Source organism: Camarhynchus parvulus, chromosome 12, assembly GCF_901933205.1.
Source record: "Camarhynchus parvulus chromosome 12, STF_HiC, whole genome shotgun sequence".
Classification (NCBI taxonomy): Eukaryota; Metazoa; Chordata; class Aves; order Passeriformes; family Thraupidae; genus Camarhynchus; species Camarhynchus parvulus.
Window position 1 is genome coordinate 11,389,818 of NC_044582.1, and position 14,037 is coordinate 11,403,854.

At 66.1% G+C, this 14,037-nt stretch overlaps 4 protein-coding genes across 6 annotated transcripts; 2 read left to right on the forward strand and 2 right to left on the reverse strand.

The window, feature by feature from the left end:
• Positions 1-351: 351 nt before the first annotated feature.
• Positions 352-13,976, reverse strand: NDUFAF3 (NADH:ubiquinone oxidoreductase complex assembly factor 3). 3 transcript variants are annotated; one of them, XM_030956562.1, is made up of 5 exons: positions 13,906-13,976; positions 1,430-1,622; positions 1,278-1,344; positions 1,027-1,127; positions 352-893 (listed from the first exon to the last, which is right to left on the reverse strand). In XM_030956562.1, the coding sequence occupies exons 2-5, from the start codon at positions 1,577-1,579 to the stop codon at positions 810-812; spliced, it is 402 nt and encodes a 133-aa protein (XP_030812422.1). In that variant the 5' UTR covers positions 1,580-1,622; positions 13,906-13,976; the 3' UTR covers positions 352-809. The 3 variants fall into 3 exon arrangements, with proteins under 3 accessions (XP_030812422.1, XP_030812423.1, XP_030812421.1); XM_030956563.1 differs by having other exon boundaries at positions 13,818-13,916; XM_030956561.1 differs by lacking the exon at positions 13,906-13,976 and adding an exon at positions 1,748-1,805 and having other exon boundaries at positions 354-893.
• Positions 1,796-3,596, forward strand: LOC115908424 (basic proline-rich protein-like). The gene is made up of 2 exons (XM_030956975.1): positions 1,796-1,887; positions 1,947-3,596. The coding sequence occupies exons 1-2, from the start codon at positions 1,796-1,798 to the stop codon at positions 3,415-3,417; spliced, it is 1,563 nt and encodes a 520-aa protein (XP_030812835.1). The 3' UTR covers positions 3,418-3,596.
• Positions 5,307-9,158, forward strand: DALRD3 (DALR anticodon binding domain containing 3). The gene is given in 14 exon segments (XM_030956558.1): positions 5,307-5,493; positions 5,642-5,795; positions 5,798-5,927; positions 6,010-6,281; positions 6,500-6,558; positions 6,656-6,778; positions 6,895-6,965; positions 7,066-7,124; positions 7,426-7,508; positions 7,610-7,733; positions 7,812-7,870; positions 7,976-8,089; positions 8,312-8,380; positions 8,573-9,158. Coding segments are annotated over 14 exon segments (1,614 nt in total). The 5' UTR covers positions 5,307-5,316; the 3' UTR covers positions 8,693-9,158.
• WDR6 (WD repeat domain 6) lies at positions 9,028-14,005 on the reverse strand. Its single transcript, XM_030956976.1, has 7 exons — positions 13,906-14,005; positions 13,024-13,817; positions 11,403-12,958; positions 11,036-11,131; positions 10,724-10,840; positions 10,414-10,532; positions 9,028-10,333 (listed from the first exon to the last, which is right to left on the reverse strand). Exons 1-7 carry the CDS (start codon positions 14,003-14,005, stop codon positions 9,846-9,848), a joined length of 3,270 nt encoding a protein of 1,089 aa, XP_030812836.1. The 3' UTR covers positions 9,028-9,845.
• Positions 14,006-14,037: the final 32 nt, after the last annotated feature.

Below are 14,037 nucleotides of genomic sequence, written 5' to 3' on the forward strand. Positions count from 1 at the left end.
CAGCTGCATCCCCTGCCTTTGCCTGCCAAGGTGGCAGAGTTCAGGGCATGAGGCTTCCATTAGGTACATGTACTCTTCCCCAGGGGTGACATCCCCAACTATGAACCATCCAGTTCAGGACAGGGACCCTTTCCAAGTCCCCTGCTGGAGCTTGAGCCTTCAATGAAAGGGGATGCAGCACCCTTGGACCAGCACTGCCCAAGGGACATCTGTGCTGGGGTGGTACAAAGCTCCACTGGAGAGCCCAAGCCAGGCCAGCACGAGCTGGGACACACAAGTTGCTTGTGCTGGCTGTGCTCATGAAGCTGCTGGCACATGGCATCCCACCAGCACACATGCTGCCCAGTGCCCAAGGTGAGCACGTGCCCCCCCCCAATTTGTTACAGTCTCAATGCATTGTGCATTAACCACCACACAATTTCTTGTACTTCCCATTTACATGTATTTTCCTTATGGAGCTCCAGATGTGCCTGGGGCTGTACAGCTCACCCCACGAGCCTCCACCCTCCCTCAGGAGGCTTCTTGCTGCCAAGGCGTGGGGCATGACCTTGGCAGGGCTGTGGGAGCAGTGCCACCAGCAAAGCCTTGTGCTGTGCCCCACAGTCTCCAGCCCAGCCTGGGCAGGGAGGCCAAGAAGCCAGAGACTGCAGGGAGGAGCTAAGCCCGTGTATTTCACATCCCTCCTGTGTGCAGAGCCATCACTGAGCCGACAGCTCCACAGTTCACGGGAGCAGTGACCCTTGGGGGCTTCAGGCAGGCAGGGGAGGAACCACTCAGCCCCTGGGCATGGCAGGCAGTGCCTACACGCCTTAGGTGCCCCGCGGGGGGATGAGCCCAGCAGCCACCACGCGCCTTTCGTTCATGAGGAAGTTGAAGGTTGCACATGCATTTGCCTGTGAATAGAAAAGGGAGTGAGTGAAGCTCCAGCCCTCAGAAAGGAGGAGACTCGGCCCTTCCCCACACGGCACATGACCCCCTCCCTCCTTCCCTCCCTTTCAAAGGGGTGCTGCCTGTGCCCACCCTTACCGTGTCCTGCACCTCCACAGCAATCCCGCACTCCCGCATCTGCTTCATCATGGCAGGGTGCAGCCGCTCCACCCTGTCCCCCGTGCCCAGCACCAGGATCTCTGTAACCAGGTCAAGACAAGGGTGGGCAGGGCAGCATTCGAGCTGCCTCGGCCCAGACCTGCCCTTCCCGCAGGCACCAATGGCTCCCGCACAGCCACCCCGACAGGAGCCCGAAGGGGGGCAGCCCGCGCCCCTCCTGCCCCGCGTACCTATCTGGGGCTCCAGCAGCCGGAACAGCGACAGGCTCTCGAGCGAGATGTCCCGGTGGGAGCCAACCTGCGGGGACAGGCGGGCGCTGAGGGGAGCTGCCCCCGGCGCGCGGTGGCGCCCGGCAGCCCCGGCCCCGCGGCCGGGCACTCACGTTCCACTGGAGGATGCTGCGGGGCAGCACGGCGCAGGGCCCCACCACCAGGTCTCCGCTGATGGTGAAGCCGCGGGTGCTGTAGCCCTCGATGAACATGATGTTGGGGGACTCCGGCTCCAGCACCATCACCCGCGTCCGCTGGTACATCTCATCATCCGCCGGAGTGAGCCGGTGACCGCGGTACGGCGCTCTGCGGGGAGAGCGAGCAGCTGGGACACGGGGGACCCACGGACACCTCCCGGACACCCTACGGCATCCCACAGGCACCTCCCCCGCTCGCAGGGCAGCGGCGGTGCCGAATGCCGGTGCCGGTACCTGCCCGCTGCCCGCCCCACCGCCGGCACGAGCCGCCGCAGCGCCGCCATGGCCGCGACCCCGCCGGAACCGCCAGGCGGCCCCGCCCCCCGCCGCTACCGCCCCCCGGCGGCCGGGGCCGGCACAGCGCCACCGGGGGCGTGGGATCGGGCCGGGGCTCCCGGGGAACCCTCGGGGTCCCCCCGCCCGGGGTCCTGAGGGACGGGAGGGCGGCGACACGCACACCCCCGCTGCCTCCGGGCCCGGGCGCGCCCCGACCTGCAGAGCCCAGGTGGGCGCCGGAGCGAAACCGAAAGCGGCCGGTAGCGGGGAGGGGGCGGCACGGCGGGAGCGGGGTGTCCCGCTGGAGCCTCCCCGACCCCGCCGCCCCGACCCCGCCGCCGGGAGGGGCCTGCGGACCGGCCCGGGCTGCTGTGCCGAAGGCTGCGGGGCCGGAGGTGAGAGGGGAGCGGGCGGCTCCCCGGGCGGGAGGGAGCGGGCCTGGGTCTCGGCTGCGCTCCTGGCCCGGCCCCGCCGGTGCCCCTGGGCTGCCCCAGGCTCGGCACGGCGCCCCGGTTCCCCGTGTGCCCCGCTGCGGGCGGCTGGTGCCAGTCGGGGCTGAACGCCCGGAGCCGCCGCCAGGAGCTCCCGCTGCACCCTCACCCCTCCTGCTGCCGCGCTCGGTGCGGCCGGTGGCACTGCGGGCTCAGAGGTGCCCTGGGACAGGGGACCCACGTCCCCCACCTGTGTCACCCCCCGGGGCCAGCCGTGGCCTGACATTGCAGGGGCCACCGGGAAGCTCCCTGGCAGAGGCGGCGGAGCATTTCCCGCCACTGTGCCGTGCCGGAGGCATCAGGAATTCCCACAGCCGGCAGCCTTGGCCAGCGCAGGGTCCCAGGGATCCCCGGGCAGCACCGCGGGAGCTCCGCACGGGGCCGGTGGGGTTCCCCACGCGGTTTGAATTCCCCCCGTGGCGTTGCCGAGGGCTCCTCGCCGGGGCGGGGGCCGGAGGCGCTGGCAGCGGCGGGGCCGGGCCGGGCCATGCCGCCTCTAGGCGCAGGTGCCGGGGCAGGTGCCCTCCCTCGGGGACGGCTCGTGTTTCCGGGCCCCGTCGGGGGCTGATGGGCTGGCACCAGTTGCTCCAGCCCCACCGGGGCTTTGTTCGGAGCCGTTTCCTTTTGGCTCGGCCGTGCCGCCCTCCCCTTGGCACCCGGCCCGCGGCGCGGGGGGAGCCGGCAGCACAACCCCGGTCTCTGCCGGCACCCCCGATCACAACGGCCCGACGGTGGCTCCCAGTCACCTCCTCCGCCCCGCTCCCCGCCGGTAAGTCGCCCTCTCCCCTCCTGGCCCACCGACTGCCCCAGGTCGGGGTGGCATGGCCGTGGTGCCCATCCCTCCGCGGCGCCAGCGCGGGCAACGGAATCCCAAAAGCAGCTGTTCCCGCTGTGCCCAGCTGCCCTGGGGTTTCGTTACCCGCGCTCCCGCCACTGCCTCGCCGCACACCCCCCACCCCTGCCCACCTCCCTGTGCTGGGCAAGAGCCGCGTGTCTCACTGCAACCCTGCCGGGGCTGGGGCAGCGCCTGGGGCCACGCTGGAAGAAGGGTGGTGTCAGGATGGGGGATCACCCGTGGCCAGCCTCGTGGCTCAGGCCCTGCACCGGGCTTCTGTTTCTTGTGCCCCCAACAGCTAAAAATAGCAGCTGGCTTCCTGGGAGAGTATGGGGAGCATGGCTGCTTGGCCACAGCGTGGATGTGGTCCCCTGCACCGCGGTGGTGCAGGCTGTGACTCCGCCAAACTTCCTGCCCATGCCGGCTCTCCCTGGCCCTCGCAGCACCCCAGTCCCTGCAGGGCTGGGCAGGATCCAGCCCCTGAGAGAGATGGCTTTGGAATGACACGATCACTCCCGCTGAGCCAGCAGCCAGAGAGCCATCGGGGATGTCGTGTCTTTCCAAAGCTCTTTCGGCGCCTCCGAGAGCCCTCCCCAGGCCACTGCGCTGCCGGGGCCCACGTGGGCGGCCTGCAGACACACTGGGGATGTGGACGGATCCAGCCTGGACCCATCTTGAGTGGTGACACAAGGTCCAGCAAGTCCCCCTGGCCGGGCAGGGGTCCTGGGCAGCTCCTGCCCTGCGGACAGTCAGCAGTTGGTCTGGTGTGAGCAGCGATTCTCAGATCACCTCTTGGCTGTGGGTGGTGCAGGGAGCACCCCACCATGGCACACCTGGGGGACGTGTTCTTACTCCTGCCCTGGGGCTGCAGATTCTCACTGGCTGTGTGGCTGCAGCCCTGGGGCTCCAGAGCTGCCTGAGGAGCCCCAAAGGCAGTTGTTGCATTCCTGGAAGAGCCCATGCAGCAGGATCTGCCCTCACCCTGCTCCTCCCCCCTTTTCCCCCACGCACACAAGCCCTGGAGGAACCGGTTTGGGCCCTGCGGGCAGAGCTCCTTCCTTTCCCCGCACCCCGCCACCTGCCTAACGGGGAGGGCAGGAAGGGCACAGCAGAAAGGGAGGTCCCTAACGCTGTGCTGTGGTGGGGTTTGGTGCTTCCTGCTCCTGTCAGTCAGGCTTGGTGCCATGGGGCTGGGGGTGTGCTGGGCCCTTGCCCTGTCCCCAGTTCAGCAGCCACTGGCAACTTGTCAGGGAGCTGGCCAGCAGTCTGAGCTCTCTGTCAGATCTGTGCTTCAACCATTGCTGTGGAGCAGCTCAGCTCTGCAGATGTAATCAAGACCACGATGGCGTGATCTAATCGCTTCCACTTCCTTCTTCCTGGGGCTGATAAGTGGGACACTGCTCATGTGCTGGACAGGAGAGCAGCCCACTGGGGCAGGCCCAGAGAACATGGCAGGGCATGCAGGCACAGCTGCTCATCGCTGTGCCACACAGAGGCCATGTCACAGGCACGTGGGTGCTGCTCATGTTCCTCAGCCATCGTGTCAGAGTCCAGCCAAGCCCTGGGGCTCATGTGGACAGGCTGGACTGCCCAGCCAGGGTCTGCCAGTGACACCATGCCCACAGCTGGGGTCTGCCTCACACACTCCAGCCCATCCAAATAACCCTTCCCACCACAGTTCAGGCTTCTCCCAGGGCCCCTTGTTGTCCCCGACAGCCCAGGGACCGCCAGGCTGTGCTCTGGGCTGGGCCATGCCCACGGCTGTGCTGCACTCCCTGCCCCAGGCAGCCCTTTCTGCCCAGGCCTCTCTGATCCCGGCACGGCCTCTGGCTCCTGCTCCCACTCGGTTCTGTTTTAGGTCTGGGCTTCCCAGTTTTGGAGAAGAGAGGGTACCACTCCTACACACCTCAGGGTGACACCATGGCCCCGCTGGGGTGAGGTTGAGCGGGACTGACACCCTTTCGGGCCATTCGGGATGCCTGGTTGCAGCCCTGTGGTCCTGACCTGACACACCCCTCATGGCGGCGCCCGCTGCCCGCCACACCCACCATGGCGGCTCTGCGCCCGTCCCCCCAAGATGGCCGCCCTGCCCGGCCAATGCGCCCGTCACCAAGATGGCCGCCTGGGAGCGCCGCACGCAACATGGCGGCCTTCTGGGAGATGCGTGAGATCACTTCCGGCCGCGGTGGCGGAAGCGCGCGATGGGTGAGGAGATGAGCGAGGGCCGCCCGGGGGTGGCGGCGACGCTGCGGGCGCTGAACGGGGCCCTGGGGCGGCCCGCCGCGCTCTGGGTGAAGGAGAGCGGCGCCCGCAACCTGCGCCACCGGGACTTCCTGGCGCCGCGGGCCGCGCTGAGCGCCGCTTTTCCCGGCGGGCAGGTAGGCCGCGGCGGCGTGGGCAGGGCAGGGCTGAGTCGGGAGCGGGGATTTACGGGAGCGGGGATTTACGGGAGCGGTTTGATGGGGCCGGGGCTGGAGCCGTCTGGTGCCCGTGCAGCCCGGACCGCTCCTCGCCCTCCGCCCGCAGGTGCCCCCCGAGGCCGTGTCGGCGGTGCCGTCGCTGCGGGGCCCGGCGGTGCTGCCGCTGCGGGTCTGCCGGCAGACGCCGGCGGGGCTGGCGGTGCAGGTGCACCGGCCCGAGGCCTTCCAGCGCCTGCTGGGGCCTCTGCCCGGCCCGCCCGCGGCGGGCCGCGCACGGGCTGCGTGGTGCTGCACTGCCCGGCCCTGCGCAGCAGCCCCGCTGCCCTGCGGCCCCGCCACCTCCGCTCCGTCCTGCTGGCCGACCACCTGGCCCAGCTGCTGCGCGCCCAGGGGTGAGTGCCTCCGGCCCGTCCTGCTCCCGGCCCTCGCCGCAGCGCCCGCCGCTCCCAGCGCCTGCCTCGCCCTCTCTCGCAGGGTCGACGTGCGCCAGGTCCCTGCCCTCAGCGAGGAGAGGAGCTGGGACGTCCTGCGGCAGCTCCGCATCTGCTGGCCCTCTGGCCCCGGTGGCTCGGCCCTCACTGATGCCATCTCGGCCTTCAAGGCAGCGCTGGGCCGGTGCCCCTGTGCCACAGCCTGTGAGCAGGGGCCGGGCACAGCCGAGGGTGTCATCTCTAAGGTGCACCTGAAGAGCTTCGTGGAGCAGCAGGGCTTGTTGGGCTACGACCCCAATCTAGATGTGCTTCTCGGTGAGCCTCACATGTACAGCAGCTCAGGTGTGGTAGTGGGGATGGAATGGGTGCAAATAGGCCTGTTTCCTCGCAGCTGTTTTTAACAAAAATAAGGTGGGGTGGTGGACACGAATGGCTTGCCCCTCTTGTTCTCCTTCAGTCTGGTTTGAGCCTGGGGCAGATCTGATGCTGGGGGGTGAAGAACTCCGTGTCCCACTGTGTGTCCCTCCTTTCAGTGACAGAGAGGACACTGCAGTCCTTGGCTGAGCTGCAGGAAGCTGTTCTGCAGTGCCCAGTGAGTGACCCCACAGCACTGCCCGCCTCTCACTTCCCAAGTGTCCCTTCCTTCTGCCAGGCAATGGAATTGAGCTCCCTGTTGTTCTCTACTGCAGGCCAAAGGCCAGAGCAGTTGCTGCAGCATTGTGCATGTGGTGAACTGTGAGGAGGAATTCCAGCAGCAGCAGCTGGATGTGCTCTGGAGGATTTTGGATCCGGGAGTCCACACAGCTTTGCAGGTGAGCAAGAGCAACCTGACCCGTCTCAGTGTGGCCCCCAGCATCCATCCTTGGCTCTAGGTTTAGAACAGGGTGGATTTCGCTCAGTTCCCAGCCTCAGCCTCTGTGTCTTTCAGAAACACCTTGTCTGTGGGCCAGTGAAGGTGACCAGCCCCTCATCATCCATTGGGGCAGACCAGTACTTCCAGTAAGTTGCTGTGCAAGGCACCTGCTGCTTTCTCTGCTGCTAAGGCTCCCTGTGGTCCAGCTCAGCCCACAGCAGGTGGCTCTGTCTGTGTTTGTCCCAGGCTCCGGAAGCGCCAGATGTATGAGGCCTCCGTGATCAAGTATGGGGAGCTTGCACAAGGTGAGAGCTGGGGCTCCATGCATGGATGCTGCTCCATCCCATCTTCATTGCTCCCACGAGTCCACAGCCAGGGGGGCTGCACCTGCAGGGTGCTCCTTCTCCCCTCCAGGATCGAGCCAGGTGTTTCCCTCGCTTTGGGAAGGCATCTGAACATCCAGGGCACTGGCGCAGAGCAGCTCCTGATGGGAGCCAGGGCTGGTGCTGTGGTGGTCTTCAACCAGGGTTGTCCTGCCTGGTGCTAGGGGTATCAGTACATGGGAGTGGAGCAAGCTGTGCAGGATGGCACCTACATTCTCCACAGATGAGGCCTGGACAGAGGTGATTGATACCCTGACAGTGGCTGCCATCAGGTTTGAGATGCTGAGCACTGCTCACCGGAGCCAGGTAGGACAGCAGCTTACATGGAGCCAGGGCTGGCAGCCTGTGGGAAGAGTGGAGTAGATCTGTGCTGAGCAGCCTGGACTGTGGCTTCTCCCTGCCCTCAGATCACCCTGGACCTGGAGAACAACAGCATCTCCACAAAGGGAACAAAGAGCGGTGCCTTTGTGATGTACAACTGTGCCCGACTGGCCACGCTCTTCAGCACCTTCCAGCGGGCTGTGGAGCAGGGTGAGCACCAGCCCCAGCACCTCCTCTGACAGCCACTTCTGGGGCTTCTCTGGGCACAACAGTCTCCCTGCTTTCCAGGCACATATCCACCCTTGCCACCAGTGTCTGAACTGAACTTCTCCTGCCTCCGAGAAGAGGTGAGTGCTGAGACGAGGAACGGGGGGATCTGTGCACCCTCGGCTCTGGTGATGGATTCTATGGCCCAGGAGGATCTGACACTTAGACATGTAATCCCTCCACAGGGTGAATGGCTCCTGCTCTTCAACTACCTCCTGCCCTTCCCCGAAGTCCTGCAGCAGGCGGCACAGCTGCCCCCACCCTCCAAGGGGATCCGGATCACTGCCAACACAGAGACAGTAAGTGCCATGTGCCACAGCACCCATGGATGCTGCTCCAGCAGTCTCAGCCCAGGACAGAGCTTCAGGCCAGCAGGTGCTGCCCATCAGTGAGCAACACAGGGACAGTGCTGAGAGAATAAATGGCCATGCCCTTGGGGTAGTTCCTGCTTTGCTTTGGGTGGGTGAGGGCCCAAGACCAACCAGAATTCACTGTGCCATGAGAATGTCTCTGCCTTGTAGGTGTGCAAGTTCCTGATCCAGCTCAGCATGGATTTCAGCTCCTACTACAACCGCGTGCACATCCTGGGGGTGAGTTAGGTGTCCCAGCCTCAGCCTTGTGCCCCTGCAGTCCTTTTGGGGCTGCACTGCTCTTGGGGGACAGCCATGTAGGGAATGGCGCCAGGAGTGTGATGGCCCCTGTCCCATCCTCCAAGGGAGCACAGCAGCAGTACCTGCAGGGCCAGCCTGGCCACCAGTCCCAAGCTGCCTTTCTCCCTGCAGGAGCCGTTCCCTCATCTATTTGACCAGATGTTTGCTCGCCTCCAGCTGCTGGGAGCAGTGAGGGATATGTTCCACAGTGCCCTGGCAACCCTGCACCTCCCTCCTCTCAGCCAGATCTGAGCCACCCCTGAAGAGCTGTACCATGGTGTGACAGTCACCTACACAGCACGTGTTGGGGGGAGAACAGGGCACATTGTCCTGGCTGGGCAAGGGCTGCTCCAGTGGCAGGCAAGGCACAGTTCAGCCCCATGGAGGCATTTCCCTTCCCATGGTCCGTGGTGTTCGGGGATTGGTCTGTGCTCCCTGTAGCTGTGTCCAGTGTGGGACATGGGTGCCCCTCCACATCCACACCAGCAGAAGGGAAGAGGGTTCCCATGGCACCCCAGAAGCTGGGCTGGGAGTACTGGGGAGGTGGCAGCAGGGACCAGTCACCACAAAGACAGACAAATGCCAACTTCATTTCCCTCAAAACTTTATTGAAAGGTGCTCCGTGCTGGCAGGGAGCTCCTGAGGCTCCAGGCTCCTGTTGGGCTCTGAGCCAGGCCCAGCATTGGGGTCCAATACACTTGTTGCTGGACAACCCCTCTATGTGTCTGACCTCAGGGTTGTTTGTCTTTCCTTCCTTTCTTTGGTCTGACTGTCCTGGATCCTGCTGCTATCCAGGAAAAACCCACTTGGTCTGAGGGGGGTGGTATTTGTGGGCAGCCCAGCCACCCCCATGCCACAAGGGTGCTGCTGTGGAGCTGTGTCCCTGTGCACTTCAGCACCATCCTCAGCTCTGCAGGGTCAGGACTGTCACACAGGGCTCTGTCTGTGGACACACAAGGCTGCAGCCCACCATGTGTTACACCAGTCCCTGACCCTTCCTGGCTTCCTGCTGCTCTCCAGCTCCCGGGGCTGGGCCATATCCTCAGTGCCCTCCCAAGCAAGGTTCCTCTCTGAGACCAAGACTGGAAAGCTGTCATGGGTCCTTCACACCTTGCAGAGGAAGAGCTGCTCTTGAGCAGCAGGGACTAACATCCCCACTTCCTTACTGCATGGGGAAGCCCTAGGCTTGTCTGGAGGGATCACATCTGCCTTCCTCCCAGAGACCACTGGCCTCGAGCACCACAACCATGGCATGTGCCTGAGGGAGCCAAGTATGCCTGTCCCCTCAGGACAAGACACACAGGTGTGCAGGCTGGAGGCAGGGACCACAGTGACGGGCAAAGCCCAAGTGCAGGGTGCCCTCCGAATGCAGGCAGGGACCTGGGTGTGTCTCACACCTGCCCCATTACTGAGGAGCCTCTTGTGGAGGAGGTTTGGAGGGGGCTGTGCCACACAGCATCTCCAGGCCCTGCCCACAGAGCACGCAGTAGTAGCGCAGCTCACCCCCAGCCTCCACCTCCCAGCAGTCGAGCTCAGCTAGGTCAGGCACGTGGAAGAAGGTGGTGCTGAGGGGCACCAGCTCGCCTGGGCAGCGGTTCCACAGCGTCAGGCGCTGGTCCACTGAGGCAGAGAGCAGCAGGTCTGGCCGCAGCACCCGGATCCCCGTCACATGGGCAGCGTGGGCACAGGGCCTGCATACCCGCTCCAGGACCTGCAGGCAGGTTCCTGCCGTGGCCTCAGCCCTGCCCAGGGCTACCTCCAGCAGGCAGACATGGATGGAGCCATCGTCACTGCCGCTGGCCACCAGGTACGGTCCCTCAGGCGTCTGGCGGATGTGAAGGCTGTTGACGCCGCAGCTGTGCGCCATGACCGTGACCAGCGGGGCCTCCAGGGCTGGGAAAATGGGCTGGGTCAGGAGAGCAATGCTCACCTTGTCAGAGGGAGCAGAGGAGCTGCTGGGCAGCAGCACTCACCCAAGGGCTGCATCTCTCCCTCTGCTTGGTGCAGGGCATCTGCTGCATCCTTGATGGGGCCGGTGATGTCCCAAAAGGCAATGCTGCCATCAGTGGCTCCGCTGCACAGGAGGTGCCTCCTAGAATGGGGGGTGTAGAGGGAGTCTCTGGCTGCAGCCCTGGGGGTCCCCCCTGAGATCCATGGAAGTGGCAGAACAGCCCCCAGGGATTAACTTCTCCCTTCCCTCTGCCTGCTGAGCTGCCAGCACTCTGCAAGGACAGACATTTCTCCCCAGAGCCCATCAATTGCAGCCCAGCATTCGGGGCTCACCTCTCTCCTCCTGCCCATGTGTGCAGGAATGCTTCCACCTTCAGCACACAGCGCTGGTGGTGAAATGACTCTGCCACCAGCACCAACTTACGAGCAGCCTCCAGCAGCCCAAAGATCCTGTAATGGAGCAGAGGGCAGTTGGCTGTGGGAGAGTAGGAGCTTCTGGCTCCACTGCCCCATTTCCCACCATGCCCTGTCTTATGGCCAGCTCAGAACAGGCCACATCCCATGGCAGCAGCCTCCTGTTTTGAGCCTGCTCTACTGCCATCACCAGCTCCATTCTCCCTGTCTGGCCTCATGATGGCTCCTCACCGAACTGATCCGTCGCTGCAGGCAGCAGCCAGGAATTTCCAGGGTGTTGGCAGCTGCTTGGTGCTCGTCCCAGACACAACTGACAGGGACATGTACCTGCAGCAAAGACACAACATTCACCAACACCTCTCTGGCTCCATGGAGCTAGATGGCCCAGGAGAGCAGCCCTGAGCCTTTCCCTAACACCAAAACCCCCTTGAGGCCCACAGGGCACTGTACACCAGGAATCACACACTAAGCCACACTGGCCCTGTCTGCCTCAGGTGAACCTGCAGCTGCACAGAGCAGGTATTCCAGTGGAGGCCCGTGCAGCTCCCAACACCCTCCCACACTACTAATCCTGCCTTGGGCAGTCCCTGATCATCACCTCGTCTCTGGGTCCATCTTGACAAGCTTGTGCCTGTTCTTCTTCTGCTCCCAGTGCTTGTCCAGCCGGTGGGAGGCCACGTGCATGACCTGGCAGGCCACAGCACTCTGAGCCGCCGTGTCCCCAGTGCACAGCAGCCGGTAGCACTCGATCTGTGCGCGGCCGCCTGCAGAGAAGAGCAGGGCAGACAAGCCCTCATCACCAAAGCCCTCATCTCCAGGTCCCATGGCGAATGCCAATGTCCTCACACTGGAAATGTGGTCACTGAGGCGGGCAAGGGGCACAGCTGCCCGAGAGTTCTGACTGAGCACCAGGACACAAGTGGTGGTGTCCTCACTGCCAGTGACAAACACGTTAACGGTGGCACGGCCGGGCACCTGCATGGCCCCCAGGCGCCGCACGCAGGTGATCTCCCGCCCGTGCAGGGATTCCAGCAGCACTTGCTGCTCGCAGGGCTCGGCCTCACGGTGGTACAGCATCACATCCCCAGACTTGATAAAGGCAAACACCTCGCCCAAGGGGCTGCTGAAGTAGCTCCAGGAGCGGTGCCCACCCCCGCAGGGGATGCAGTGGATGTTCTCACTGGTCCTGTTGCTCCACACCACGAAGTTGTCAGCGTGAAAGCCCAGCACAAGCAGGTCCCCATCCGAGGTGAAGTGCAGCTCCTCAATCCACTGCAGCCCTTTGCAGGGCCTGTGCTTCTGCAGGACCTCCAGCTGCTGGTCCCGCAGGCGGAGCTGGCGGTAGACACCATCCCGGCCCGTGCTGTAAATGTAGCCCCTGTGGATGGTCACCGAGGTAACTCCTGTCTTCCCGTGGAGTCCAAAGAGCACTGACAGTGGGGACTCAAGAGGCAGAGCACCTTTGTGCAATAAGCAAGAGGGCTCCAGCTCATTGCTGGAGTCCTCGACAACGGGGTCAGTGCCACCATTTACAATGCTGGTGCTTTCTGCAGCCCATCCCGAGGAACTGCTGCAAGGGAAGAGGAGGAGGGAGCCCCGGCGGTCCCCACAGACCAGGAGCCCTTCCTGGGGCAAGAAGGTGGCACAGGTATGCCAGCGCTGCTTGCAGGGGGGCAGCAGGTACCGTCCCATGAGCCGCACCCAGGGAGCCTGCCCGGGGCGGTGGGTGACGTCCAGCCAGAGCATCTCCCCGTCGGGACCAGAGGCCAGAAGAGCAGCAGCGGTGTCGGGGGGCAGCCCGGGACGGGGAGCCCAGCTCAGCCCGTGCACGGCCCCCTCGAACAGCGTGAGCTTCGTGGTGGCCCCGGGGTGGCTCAAGGCGAAAAGGAGGAGGCGCCCGTCGCCGCCGGCCACGGCGCAGAGAGTCTCGTCCGTTCCGTGCAGCGGGGCGGCCGCCAGCACAGCGCGAGGCCCGCTGGCGGCGGGGTGCAGCACCGGCGTCCAGCAACCCTGAGCCACTTCGAATGCCGCCAGCCCGCCCGCCTCGTCCAGCACCAGCACCCGCCGCGGCCCCACTAGCAGCACGGCCCGCGGCCGCTCCCGGGCCCCCAGGGCCGCAACCGCGGGGACCGCCTCCGCGGCCTCTCGCCGCGGCTGCCAGAGCCGGACGCCGCCGTCGTCGCCGCCCGTGGCCACGCGGCCGCCGGCGGGCGCAGGGCAAGGGCGCGCAGGGCCCCGCGGTGCCCGCGCCGCGCCCGCCGCACGGTGCCGCCGCCGCCCCACTCCAGGCAGGCGCCGTCCTCGCCGGCGCTGACCGGGAGCGGCCCCCGCAGCACCACGGCGGCCACTCGCGCCCCATGCCCGTAGCACACCAGCAGGCAGGTGCCGGCCCCGTCCCCGCCGCCCAACTCGCCCACGGCCCACAGCCGCACGCTGCGGTCTTCGGACGCGGAGGCGAGCAGTCCCCGCGACGCCGCGTAGCAGAGCGCCAGCACCGCTCCCCGGTGCCCGCACAGCTGACGGTGTGGGGCCGTGGCCGCCGCCGCCCGCCACACCACCACGTTCCCCGTGGCCGTGCCGGCCGCCAGCGCCAGCCGCCCCCAGCTCACCCCCGCCAGCACGGCGCAGCGCAGTGCCCCGGCCCCGGCACAGCTCGCCTGCCGCAGCCAGCGCCCGCCGCCCCACCACTCGTAGAGCGCCACGGTCCCGCCGCCCAGCGCCAGCGCCAGCCGCCCGCCCGCCGCCCACCGCGCCTCCCACACCCGCGCCCGGAGCTCGCGCGCGGCCCCGCCGCCGCACGCCGCCAGCAGCGGCCCAGCGCCCGCTCCGCCGCGCTGCACCGCCAGCACCGCCAGCCAGCGCCCGCCGAACACCGCTACTCGCGCCGCCGGCCCGGGCCCCGGCTCGGCCCGCAGCCCCTGCACGCTGGCCTCACGCAGCACGCTCCGCCGGCCCGCCGCCGCCGCCGGCCCGCCGCCGCTCAGCCGAAACGCCACCACCTCCGGGCCTGTACCTGCGGGACACCGCGTCAGCCGCTGCCGCTGGCCCCGCCGCCCGCCCCGGTCCGGTCCGGTCCGGTCCGGTCCGGTCCCAGCGCTCACCCGCCAGCAGCACATCCCCCGCGAACTCCAGCGCTGTCACCGGTGCCACCAGAGCCACCGACTCCATCTTGGCCGCACCAACCCCGCCACCGCCCCCCATAGCGCTCATTGGCCGAGTCCCACGTGGCCCCG